Here is a 12,656-nt window from a genome sequence, read left to right as displayed (position 1 = left end):
CATTTCTATACACAACAAACTCATTGAGAGAAATTATGGAAAATGAATCTTCACAAAATCATCCAAAAAGTGAAATACTAATGAATAATTCCAGAAAAGGAAGTAAACATTTACATATTAAAAATTGCAGTACTCTGAGAATAGAGATTGAAGAAGATATCAGAAAATGTAAAGATATCCCTTGCTTGTGGACAGGAAGAATCAGCACAGTGAAAATGGCCCTATTACCAAGATTGCTATACAAATTTAATGCATTCCCAATCAAAATATCATTAGCTTATTCAGAGATATAAAGCAATTATTCCTAAAATTTATTTGGAAGCAGAGGAAACCTAGCATAGCAAAGGCAATCCTGAGCAACAAATGCAAGGCAGGAGGCATCACAATCCCTGAATTAAAATTATACTAAAAGCTGCTCTGATAAAATCAGCATGGCACTGGTCAAAAAAAAGACCTGAGGATCAATGCTACTAAGTACAAGATGCAGACACAACTCCAAACATGCTCAGTCACTTTATTTTTTTACAAAGGAGTCAAAGACATTCACTGAAAGAAACATAGCCTCTTTAATAAAGCATACTGGCTTTGCACATGCTCACGACTAAACTAGACATATGGCTCTCACCATACATAATACAAAAATCTAAATGAACCACAAATCTAAATATTTAAACAGAAACACTAAATTGGCTAAAAGAGAGAATAGGTAGAACTCTTGAAGACATAGGCATAGGCAAAGATTTCAGCAAGAAAACCAGATCCCATGAAAAATATTACAAAGAAACGATAGCTGGGATCTCATCTCATTAAAAAGCTTTTGCACAGCAAAAGAAATCAAAAGAGTGAAGAAACAACCCACAGAGTAAGAAAAAATTTTGCCTGTTGTTCCTCACACAAAGGTCTAATGCCTAACACATATAGAGTCCTAAAAATTTAATCTGTCAAATTTAAAGACACAATACAAAACTGGGTATCTGAAATCAATACACAATTCTCAGATAAAGAAATACAAATAGAAAAATGCATCATCTCTGGTCATTTGTGAGATATAAATTAAAATAATGTTGAGTTTCCATTTCACTCCAGAAACAATGGCTATTATCATGAAATCAACCTATAACAAACGCTGATGGGGCTGTGTGGAAGAACAATTCCTGTCCCTCTGTGGGTGGGAGTGTAGACTGATGCAACTACTGTGGAATTCAATGTGAAGACTGTCAAAAATAAGTCTGAAGGTCTCATTTTGCCCAGCTATTCCTGTTCTTGGTATTTCTCCAAAGAATTAAAAGCATCATATCATAGCAATGTACACACACTCATGTTTAGCAGCACAGTCTTTAATAGCTGAATCTCAAACCCAGACTGACTTCTCATTTATGGCTTAATGGACAAAGAAGATACAGGGTTATTTTTTAAATACAGTGGAGTACTACTCAGTTATAAAGTTGTGGGTAAATGAATGCACCTTGAGATCATACTCTTAAGTGAAATACATTGGACAACATGTGTAGATATCATATAATCTTTCTGATATAAAAAATGAAAATGTAAATAAAGATCAAAATGTATAATAGGTATTGTGATATAAGAAGAAATGTTTCAAAGGTGAAGGGAAAATGATGAGGAGAGAAAGGATGAGGGAAGAAAGGAAAAGAAGAAAATAGCAAAAGAAGAAGAAAATAGAACCAAAAATTTTCAAATAAGGAGGACAAGATGGATTGAAGAGAGGAAAAGGAATGAAACAAAAATGACTCAAGATACGTTATGTACAGGTACAAGTTCTCTACAATGAATGTGATCACTATGTATATCTAAATTGTGCCAATAAAATTAATTGCAAAAAAGAAACATGCAAAAATTGATGAGAGTGAATTTATGGCAAAATGTAACATGATTTTTGCATGACAATTATAAATATTGGAATAATATAGAAACATAAACATATAAGTCATATTCTTTTACTTGAGTAGTAGTAGATTCATGCAGAGTAGAGGCAGAATAAACTTACTTTTGTGGTGCATGTATATTTACGTGAAAAATACTAGAGGATTTTCCAAAACTACATTAATATTTGGGCTCTGACATGTATGCAGGGGACACTTGCTCCCTTGAATATATTAAAGCTACATTTTACAATATAATGTCAGAAATGTGGCAATATTACATAGGTACTTATTCTTCATTTCTAAAATTCTTATTTTCTTCTGATTTTAAGAGAAATAAAATTCTTTTTGAGCCCTTTAAGGCTTGTTTCTAGGGTAGGTCAGTTGGATATATATGGCTAATGAAACTGCATGAGTGTCTTTTCAGTCCTAGGTAGGTCTAAAGGGCTCAGGCTATGAAAGTGACCCAACTGCTCAAGCAGACTGGATCTCTGAGGACTAATAGTAGATAGCAGAAAATGAGAGGGAAACTGAGCTGTGGTCTTTCTCTTCCCTCCCCTCCTTTCACCTGCCTCCTCCTCTCCTCTCCTCTCCTCTCCTCTCCTCTCCTCTCCTCTCCTCTCCTCTGCTCTCCTCTTCTTTCCTCTCCTCTCCTCTCTTCTATTCTCCTCTTCTGAAGAGAAAAAAATCCTTGCCTTCCTCAACCCAGAGTGCCTGAGCTCACTGGAAGATACAGAAGATCTTCACCTCTGCCTGACAAATGTGAGTTCTTCTACCAAATGCAGCTCTCCCATGAACAACTCCTCAGCTTGCCTTCTGAGAATCTTTGATTGTCTTTATGTTGTCCAGTTTTATTCTGAATATTTCCAGATATCCCAGAAATCCGATCACAATTGACAGGATTATTTCCTCATCTTCCACTCTCACCAGATGGTGTCTGACCAGATTTGTTGCCTTCAGCTAGAACCTGGTGAGGGTAGCTTTCCCAGATAACTGTTCACTGCTAAACCATGCTCCATAATGTGCATCCATGGACCTCCACCCTGCTGTGTGATCCAAACCCCATCATCCTGTGCAGTGTTCAGTATCAAATTCCCTTCTACCCCCAGTACAAAGCACTGTTGCAGTAGACCCTATGTCAGAAGTTAAGACTGAGTATACAATTGTTTCTTTCTAACTACTTTCAAAACTTACCACAAATATTCCTCCTGAGAGTTTAGCAGATGCAGAAATGAATTCACTGAGTCCACCACTGAAAGATTCTCGAAACCAACAACCAGCAGCAACCATCAGAATCAAAGTTGGTACATGAAATACATAAAAATCACACAAAACCCTTGGCTGAGACCACCCAGCAAGCCCCTGACCCACGTGGGCAGTCTTGGACACCTCTGCTCAGCCCACCCTTTGGCTGAGTCCACCCAAACACCAGGCTCCATTAAAAGACAGCTAGAGATAATAAACAGACTCAGCAGTGTAGCTGGACACAAAGCCAACACTCAAAAATCAATAGTATTCCTATACACAAAGAACGCACTGAGAGAGAAATTATAGAAATATCACCTTTCACAATACCATCTAAAAAATCAAATACCTAGGTATCAACCTAACCAGGAATGTAAAAGATCTATATTCTCAAAATTATAAGACTCTTAAAAAGGAGATTGCACAGGATATTAGAAAATGCAAGGGATATTCCACGCTCTTGGTTAGGAAGAAACAACATTCTGTAAATGGCATACTCCCAAAATTGTCATTCAGATACAATGCAATCTCAATCAAAATACCATAAACATACCTTACAGACCCAGAGAAAATATTGCTAAAATTGAACTATAAATAGAAGAAATCTTAATTGCAAAGGCAATTCTGGGCAACAAATGCAAAGCAGGAGGCATTTCAATTCCTGACTTGAAACTATACTACAAAGCCATAGTAATAAAATCAGCATGGTACTGGCAAAGAAATAGACCTGAAGATCACTGAAATAGATTAGAAGATGCAAACAATACTACAAAGGCACTCAGCCATCTTATACTGGACAAAGGGACAAGCATGTTCACTGCAAGAAGCATAGCCTCTTTAACAAATGGTGTTGGAAAAACTGACATTCATATGCCAAAGACTGAAAATAGACCCCTACCTATCACCATACACTAAACTAAAGTCAAAATGGATCAAGGATCTAAATATTAAAACAGAAACACTAAATCTACTGGAAGACAAAGTAAGTAAAAACCTTGATGACATACAGATAGGGAGAAAATTCATGAATAAAATGCAAACTACCCTGAAATACTTCAAAGAATCAACAACTGGGATCTCATATTACTAAAAAGTTTTGGCACTTCAAAATAAATCACCAACAAAGTGTAAAGAAAACCCACAGAACGGGAAAGAATTTTAGCCAACAATTTCTTAAAGGACTTATATCCAGAACATATAAGGAGCTGAAAAACATCAAGACCCCCAAATTCAAAGACGCTCTCCAAAAATGGACATCTGGAATGAATACACAGTTCTCAGATGAAGATATACAAATGGAAAATAAATACATGAAGAAATTTTCATCATTAGTGCTCATTTGAGAAATGCAAATTAAAACTGAATTGAGATTTCCTCTCACCCAGGAAAGAATGGCTGCTATCAAGAAAACAACTGATGACAAATGTTGGCGAGGATGTGCAGACTGTTGTTGGAGTGCAGACTGGTGCAACCACTATGGAAATCAATATGGAGATTCCTAAAAAAGCTAGGATTGGAAGTTCCGTTCAATCCAGCTATTACCCTCCTGGGTATTTTCCCACAAAAATTGAAAAAGTCATGTCACAGAGATATATGTGCGCCCATATTCATAGCAGAACAATTTGTGATGGCTAAATCTTGGAAACAACCAAAATGCCTTTCAACTGCAGAGTAGATGAAAAAAAATGTGATATTTTTATACAATGGAATACTACTCAGCTATAAAAAGGATAATCTTGAGGCCTTTATAGGTTAATGGAGGCAATTGAAAATATCCTCATTAGTGAAATAAACAAGTCTCACATGAGTAAATATCACATTGTCTCTTTAGAGTAAGAAACAACAAAAACTGACAGAATAATGGGTTCCTCAAAGTATAATAGATACTGTGAAAGTGAAAGTGAAGAAATGTGCTCTAAAGTGTACAACAGTATGTACAGTGTGTAAAATAGATGACCATATTACTGAATTTGTATTGGAACATTGAACAAAAGGATTTGTACTATTAATGTGTGAGTGTCTAACCACTATTTATCCTTTGATTTTGTGACTTTGGCAACTATTTTTTAAAGACAACAATGAGAAATGTAACAACTAGAAATTCTGCAATGATATTTTTTTAATTTGGTTTTGTTCTATCCTTTTCTGTTTTCTGTTTTCTTTAGTTTTCTTCTCTTTACTTGAAAAAGCAACAATATGCATTATAACAACCATTGTTAAATTTATTTCATTCTGTTTTGAAGACCTGTATTGTAATTGTTTTAAATCTGCTGTTGTTGCTTACACCTGTTGCTTTTGTTTCTTTTCTGACTTCCCTATTTTTTAAATAAAATTTTTAAAAATTACACAAAAGCATTTGAGGAAATTATGGAAAGGAAAATAAAACACATGCTGGGCAGGGTGACACCTGCCTGTAATCCAACTTGTGGGGATAATTCTTGGGGCACAGGATTCTGCTGTTAGCCTAGGCAAAACAACAAGAAACAGCCTCCAAAAAGGAAAGAAACTCAAAGAAAAAGTGCTCAGAAAGAAACTTAGACAAGTAAATATCTGAACATGGTAAGGAACATACAAAAGGTAGAGGCACTTTTCAGAGGAAGGAAGAGGTAATAAATCCTCACCCTGAGCCAACACGATGACTATGGAATGTGAGTGAAGACATAAGCTGGTGTTCTTGCTGTGACAGCCTCCTCTCACAGGAGCACCAGCATTCCCCCAGGACAGCCTGACACTTTGCACCTCCATGTACTGGCTACAGCACAGGTGCCAAGGAGGTCCAAAAACAGAATGTGTATGTGTCCAGTAAAGCAGAGGCAAGGCTAAGTTCCTACCTGTAAGCCAGCTGGAGAGCAGCATAGGGAGAACAAGGAAGGAAGGTTTGGTCCTGCCTGTGAGCCCATGGTGCTTGGGCAGAGGAGAGAAAATGGTTCCCCTGAGCAACCAACTGATTCAGAGGAACTGTATTGTTCGATTAACTTTGCAAGCCTAAAGCTGAGCAGCTAGAGGACAACAACATGCAATATAGTAACTATTGTACATTTCCTAATGTCTTATCATTATTTTGCTTTGTTTTATTGTTCTGTTTTATTCTCTTTAAAATTAAATAAAAAGTAAAAATTAAACAATGTTCAGTCAAGATGAAGGTAACAATCTCACAGAACGCTGCTCCCACCTCCTGGCTCCCCTGAAGCTCCTGATGCCATGGAGCCCTCTGGCATGAATTAATGATGTAGGCATATGGTAAATGAATAACTGGGTAGCTGTAGTGAAACCTGGGATGCAGAATGTGCTGCAGAAGTTACAATGGCAGCTCTGTGAAAAGGTCATGTTTCGTATGCATAATGAAAGAAATACTACCACATCCCAGAATTTAGGAAACATTGCTGGAGACAAAGAGTGTGAATTGTGTCTCTCGTAAGCATCACTGAATGTCATGCAGAGGCATTGTAGGTAAGAAAGTGGGCATCGATAGTGGTGTAAGGTAAACAGTGGTGTCTCCCACAGCTTCAAGCCTGAATAGGAAATTAAAAAGCAAATAAAAGGATAGTTCCTTTCCTCTTTAAAGCCATAAAAAAGAGAGGGAACAGGAAGGAACAAAATTAATGAGGGCTTCTGTGTACCAGTGAGTGAGGAGGGGTTTCAGACACAGAGTTTTGCTATATGCACCCACAGATGCCCCTATACATTATCCATCCTGATAACAAGCCGAAGAGGAATAAACACCATGCACTTACTTAAGGAGGTAGAAGTCCTTGCTAGGCTTCAGGTCAACAAAATTGGTAAGGTAGAGATAGTTAAAAAGGGAGAAGAAACCACCAATTACCACATCTCCATCCCTCTGCGTGCTGGTACTTCTTCTGATGAGGCAGTCTTCATCAGCTGAGGTACACACTAAGACAATAAACCACAGGATGAGGAAGATCATAAAAAGAAATAGTTTAGATGGGTCCTCAAAGCAGTGCATTTGAGTGAAGATGGAACTTGCAGGGTCAGGCAGGCAAACACACATATATCGTACATGCATCTGTTATTGTTAGCATCTGGGGCCAGAACTCCAGGGTCTTTATCCTTCCTTGAGCCAAGACTCATCCTTCCCCTTGAAAAACTCTGCAACATTTTCTCCCCTGGGCTCTGTATCTGAGGTCTGGTGTCCAGGTGAAAAGGACAATTTGGAAATTGTGTCAAAGATCATCCTCTTTGCCCCTAGGTGCTGATTTCATCTAAGTGCACTGAGACCAAGGACCCAGGGCCACTTCCCCTTGGGAGAATTTGTTTTCATGACTATACTAATAAGCCATTTGCATGGACACTCTTTGGGATGATGGAAATGGATTGTGCCACAGGATTCCACAGTTGGTGTTTGGTGAAATGGTCGAATAGTTTCTTGTTCAGGCAAGAACAATGATAGCATTGTCCATAAAGCTCAGGAGAGGGAGGTCCACACTCACACACACACTAGCAGAACACTCCTTGTGAGGACCACACGTGCTCACACTCATGTCAGATGTGCAGAAAACCAGCCACATATGTTCCTCATAGCCTGTGGAACCAAGATCTACATTGCATCCAGAAATTCTGAATTATAGGTACTAATGAAAGGTCAATGCAGAAATGAGTTGCATTTCCTAGTTATAAAAATCAACTCCTTTCTTCACTACTCATTTCTTTCAAATATGGTAATTCCACCATTTGACTTACTGTGGTGAAATATTTTTATATCTCCAGCTTTGCACTGCCCCATACAAGAAAAATGTGTTGCATGGATATTTCCTTTCTCCTCTTATTCTAAAGCAAATCAGGAAAACTAAAAAATACTTCTGTATTTTTAAGGATTCTGTTTTAGTCAGGGGTTGGGAGGAGAGCAATTAGAATCAGGACATGGAGTTTATAATATTTTTATGATGGTCACACAGTGTTAACACCTGAAACTGCAGGAAAACTATCCACAACACTGAAGACATACAATATTCAACAAGGGCCTCATTGCCAAAGCAATGTTCTGCATGATTCCAGATGAAGACCCATAGTTCATGACAGTATCTCCCAGAAGGCCAACTGAGGGTCTAGAGCCCACAAGAAGGACTCACACCATTCCCTTTTATGGATCTGTGCTCGAAAGGCCCAAGGTCAGTGGTGGAAACTAGAAAGCCTTTGCCAGCAGGGTGAAGGAGCTGTGTTGCTAGGTTGAGGTTCCTATCTGGAGCTGAGAAGTCATGCTCAAAACAAAGACAAGTGCTGTCCTGAAAAACACTACAGCCATCCTCAGCGACATAGTGGCCCCGAGGTCCTCTGATGATAAGCACAGTCAAGTACATGCCAGAAAGTCAGAATGACGTTTGTCTTGAAAGTTAGTGACACAAATCTTCCCCTCTGGAGCCAAGAAGCAATGTTCATTGTAAGGACTAGAGCTCCTGCAGGAGGATCAAAGGTTCAAACAGCAACACTTAGTGAAATCCACAGTGCTTCAATGCCTCTCTTCACATTCTCCACATCTCTATTTATGCCAGTAACTCTACTCAGGTAGAATATCTATGCTGGTGATTTAATTCCACTGGTGTTAAGTTGACAACCAGTTTTTAATCTATAACAAACTCTTATTAGTGGTCCATCCCACAGAGCCAGTTATTGGAGACCCCTGTCATGGGTTCCAATCTCTTGCTTGTGTGATGGTGCCCAGCATTACAGAAAGAAAAAACAAGAGACAAAAAGCAAAAAGACAAAACAGAGAGATGCATAGCAGGGATCTGGGACCCATACCTGGTCCTAGGAGCAAAATACCCTGCATTTCCAGCAAGCTAGCATTCTATTACCCAACGTAAGGAAGAAGATAGGGTGCTTTTCCTGGAACAGTGGATAGGCAATGGTAAAAGGGACAAGCTTAACACCATAAAAGGAACAAGTCAAGATTCATGCCCACACTTGGGTACTAATCACATTGACCAAGAGGAAGGTAATTTACACATTCCAAAACTGGCCCACAAGGCATATGAGGCAAGGAGAGCTTCAAATAGATCCAATGTCAATTTATAATTGGTGATCCTCAACTGACCATAGTTACACAGGCAAGTTTTACCACCCTGGAGCTGAGAGAGGTGTTCAAGATAGGGAAATATCTGAATAAAATCATAATGGCTCAAACATGCTATTTTGCATTTTTCAGATTTTAAATAATGATCAGTACAAATAGTGAAGTCCAATTTATAATTAGATGCACCTAAAAATATTGGTCAGTCAATACTGTTTTACTAATATTGAAATGTTTTATTAGGTAAATTTGTGTTAGCTGGAAAGAACAACAAAGAATTAACTATTTCCCCTTTGATTATTATAGAATGCAACTTTTAAAAAGTAAAGTCCATATATTTAAAGAAAAACATATAGCTTGAATAATGTTGACACCATGTCTCCAAGGAACATTTGAAAACCAGCCTCTGTAAATAAAGTTTTATTTTAAGTGCAAAACACAAAATTAGATACAAAATTCTGCTCAGAAAAATAAACATATGAGATCTCCATAATAATTTTATATCATGCACATGTCAATATATTAAATATAAAAATCATTAGCTTAAATTCCATACGTAATTGCAATTTTTAAATGAATGCTCTGAGACTTCTGGGAGAACATGGTGGACAAATAACAGCAGCCACGGAGGCTCTCTGAGATTACCAGTTTAGAATCCAGGAGCAGTGCCGTGTGAGGAGTCCTACGTGAGGGGAGATGTACCCTGCTGACCCAGGAATGAAGTAAGCTGAGAGAAACCAACTGGAAATGCAATCCTGATGCTATAAGAGTAACAGACAAAATCTCAGTGTGGAAGCTGGATCCCACGCCTTTGGAAGCTGCAATTTGAATTTCCTGCTGCCGATACTGCATCCCAATCTGCACAGCAGGGAGAGAGACCTGCGAAAGCTCTGAGAGCTGGAATTGGCAAACCAAACAGCGTTGAGAGCAGGACTGGCAGGGAGCCCTGCATCAACCTGTGGTTAGTGAGAGAAATGGGGACCCTTTCATAGAGTAGGAGGCTCCAACAGAGGACATTCTGGGAATGAACAGACTAGCCGAAACAGGGTCCCGCAGTGACTTTAGTCGCATATTCCTCTATCAAGCAGGAGTGGTGGGGAGTGCTTGGCCTGGTGATGCCACGGACTAAGATCCAGTAGGCTAGCCCAAATCAGGTCCCTGCGCCTGGTGGTGCACCCTAACAGTGAAGCATTCAGTAGATTGACCTGGAGGGGCGGGTCCAGCAGAGGCTGCCCAGGTCTGTGTCTCCCTAGTACACTGCAGTGGGTGAGAACACCTAGACAGCAGATTCAAACAAACTGTAACAGACAAAGAGAAAAAAAAAAACTGGGCCTCCTACATATGCTTGTATGGAAGGAACAAAAAGTATGGGAAAAGGGAGCAACAAGAAAGGGTCCTCAGTCCCCAGTCCTGAGAAAACTAATCCAGGAAAGGTAAATGCAAAAGAGAATGAAGACAGAAAACATGCAATATCAAACAGTATTTCCAGAGCCTCATAGACGAGTTCAAAAATGAAGTATTTAATGAAATAAAGCAAGAAATAAGTAGAATAGTTAGAGAAATGCTAAGCACCACCCACGAAAAAACAAATGGTGGAATAGAAGAACAGAACAAAAGGGGAGAATTGTTTGATGGAGAAAATAGAGAAAACATAGAATACGTGAAGCAGGTTCAAAGAGATTACCAGGAAACTAAAAACTCTATTGAAAGCTGGCATAACAGCTTGAAAGAAATGAAGGATAGATTATCAGAACTGGAGGACAGATTTGTAAGGTGGGAGCATGAAATGAAAAACTTCTTAAAAATAACAAGAAAACAAACAGCAATAATACAAAGACTAGAAGATGATAAGAGGATCTATAACTTAAGAATTAAGAACATAGGGAATCAAAAATGGTGGCTTGTTAGGGGATCGGGTGGAGAGTTTCTCCAGAGAAATCATATTAGATGGTAGAATATAACAACATGGAGAGGGCCAGACGAATGGATAATGATTCTTATTAACCAAGACAGCACAACTGGAGGATTTAAAGTCATGCTGAGACTGCGAAGGCTGATAATGGGAGGCTGCAAATCCCACACCTCTAATGCAGCAAACTGACCTGAGGACCCAACAGGAAAAGCTGTGTCGGCTTTTGGTGGCTGCTGGAAATTGAGACCCGGGACCCCAAGAAGCAGCCAGGACTGCCCCGCTGCACCAGAGGAGATTGTGAAAGCCTCTGGAGCTCCGAAGCCGAATGCTGTGAAGTTTTCTGATTCCACGCTGTGCCGGGAGTGCAGTGAGGGTGAGCAGCGTGGTGTGCAGTAGGTCCTGCACCAAGCCCTGGTGAGTACTGGGGACTGGGTCCCATGGCCGCTGGCATTGGCCAGAGAACATCTTGGAACTGGGCAGAGCCTGCCACCACAGGGACATCAATAACACAGAGAGTCTGGCGGAAGACATCTTAGAGTTGGGCAGAACCTGTGGCTCAGTAACATCACCGAGTTGCCCTGTAGAGAGGTCTGGTGGAGGACATCTTGAAATTGGGCAGAGCCTGATGCTGTGTTGGCTTCAGCATCATACAGAGAACTAGTGGAAGACATCCTGGAATTGGGCAGACCCATTGTCCTGGTGCTCCTGTCACAGAGAGGTCTGGATGCTTCTGAAAGGCCCTAAGCAATACGGAGAGGGCCAAAGACCCCCAGGACACTCCAGTCTGAAAGAATCCAGAAAGATGACAAGAGATAAAAATTTGAAAAAAAATCTCCAGCTGCCCAACATGAGAAAATAAGCCCAGGAGAAGTAAACACTGAAGAGAACAAGCACAGTAACCATCCAATACTGGACACAGCATCAGCTGAAATTAAAAAATACCTCCATGACCTCATAGATGAATTTAAAGCTGTACTCTTGATTCAAGTGAGGCAAGATATAAAGAGATTAATTAAAGAAATGACAAACCCCGCCCAAGAGAACACAGATAGAAGAACTGAGGAAATCAGAAAAGAAAGAGAAACTTCTGAAGAAGAGTTTAAATGTAACTTAGAATACATGAGACACATCCAAAGAGATTACCAGAAAAATAAAAACTCCATTGAACACTGGCAAAATATCCTGACAGAAACTAAAGACAGCCTTCTGAAACTTGAAGAGAGATTTATGACATATGATCGTGAAAGAAAAAGCCTCTTAAAAATAACAAGGAACCAGAAAGAAACAATTCAAAGACTAGAAGATGACAAAAAGATACATAACTTAAGAATAAAGAATGTGAGTGAGGAAGCAGGAGCAACCAAAAATGAAATACAAAGAATATTCACAGATATATTAAAGCAAAATTTCCCATGTATAGCAAAAAGAAATGATATCCAGATAAAAGAGGCATACAGAACACCAGCTACCTACAACCAAAACAGATCTATGCCTACACATATAATACTCAAGATTCCAGAAATCCCCCAAAAGAACAGAATATTAAAAGCAGCCAAAGAAAAGAAGCAGATTACCTTCAACAGGAAAATTA

At 39.2% G+C, this 12,656-nt stretch overlaps 1 protein-coding gene across 1 annotated transcript in view; it reads right to left on the bottom strand.

Annotated features, from left to right (window-relative positions):
• Positions 1-7,137, bottom strand: part of LOC100719167 (vomeronasal type-2 receptor 116-like) — a 31,893-nt gene extending 24,756 nt beyond the window's left edge. The window contains exon 1 of the mRNA XM_063229064.1: positions 6,863-7,137. Coding sequence (XP_063085134.1) covers positions 6,863-7,137 — 275 coding nt within the window. The remainder of the gene's footprint in view (positions 1-6,862) is intronic.
• Positions 7,138-12,656: the final 5,519 nt, after the last annotated feature.

This window comes from Cavia porcellus, unplaced genomic scaffold (assembly GCF_034190915.1).
Source record: "Cavia porcellus strain 051 isolate PalLab524CR breed Dunkin Hartley unplaced genomic scaffold, mCavPor4.1 scaffold_17, whole genome shotgun sequence".
Lineage (NCBI taxonomy): Eukaryota > Metazoa > Chordata > Mammalia > Rodentia > Caviidae > Cavia > Cavia porcellus.
The sequence above is the reverse complement of the archived record's forward strand: the minus strand, read 5'-3'. Positions and strand labels throughout refer to the sequence as shown.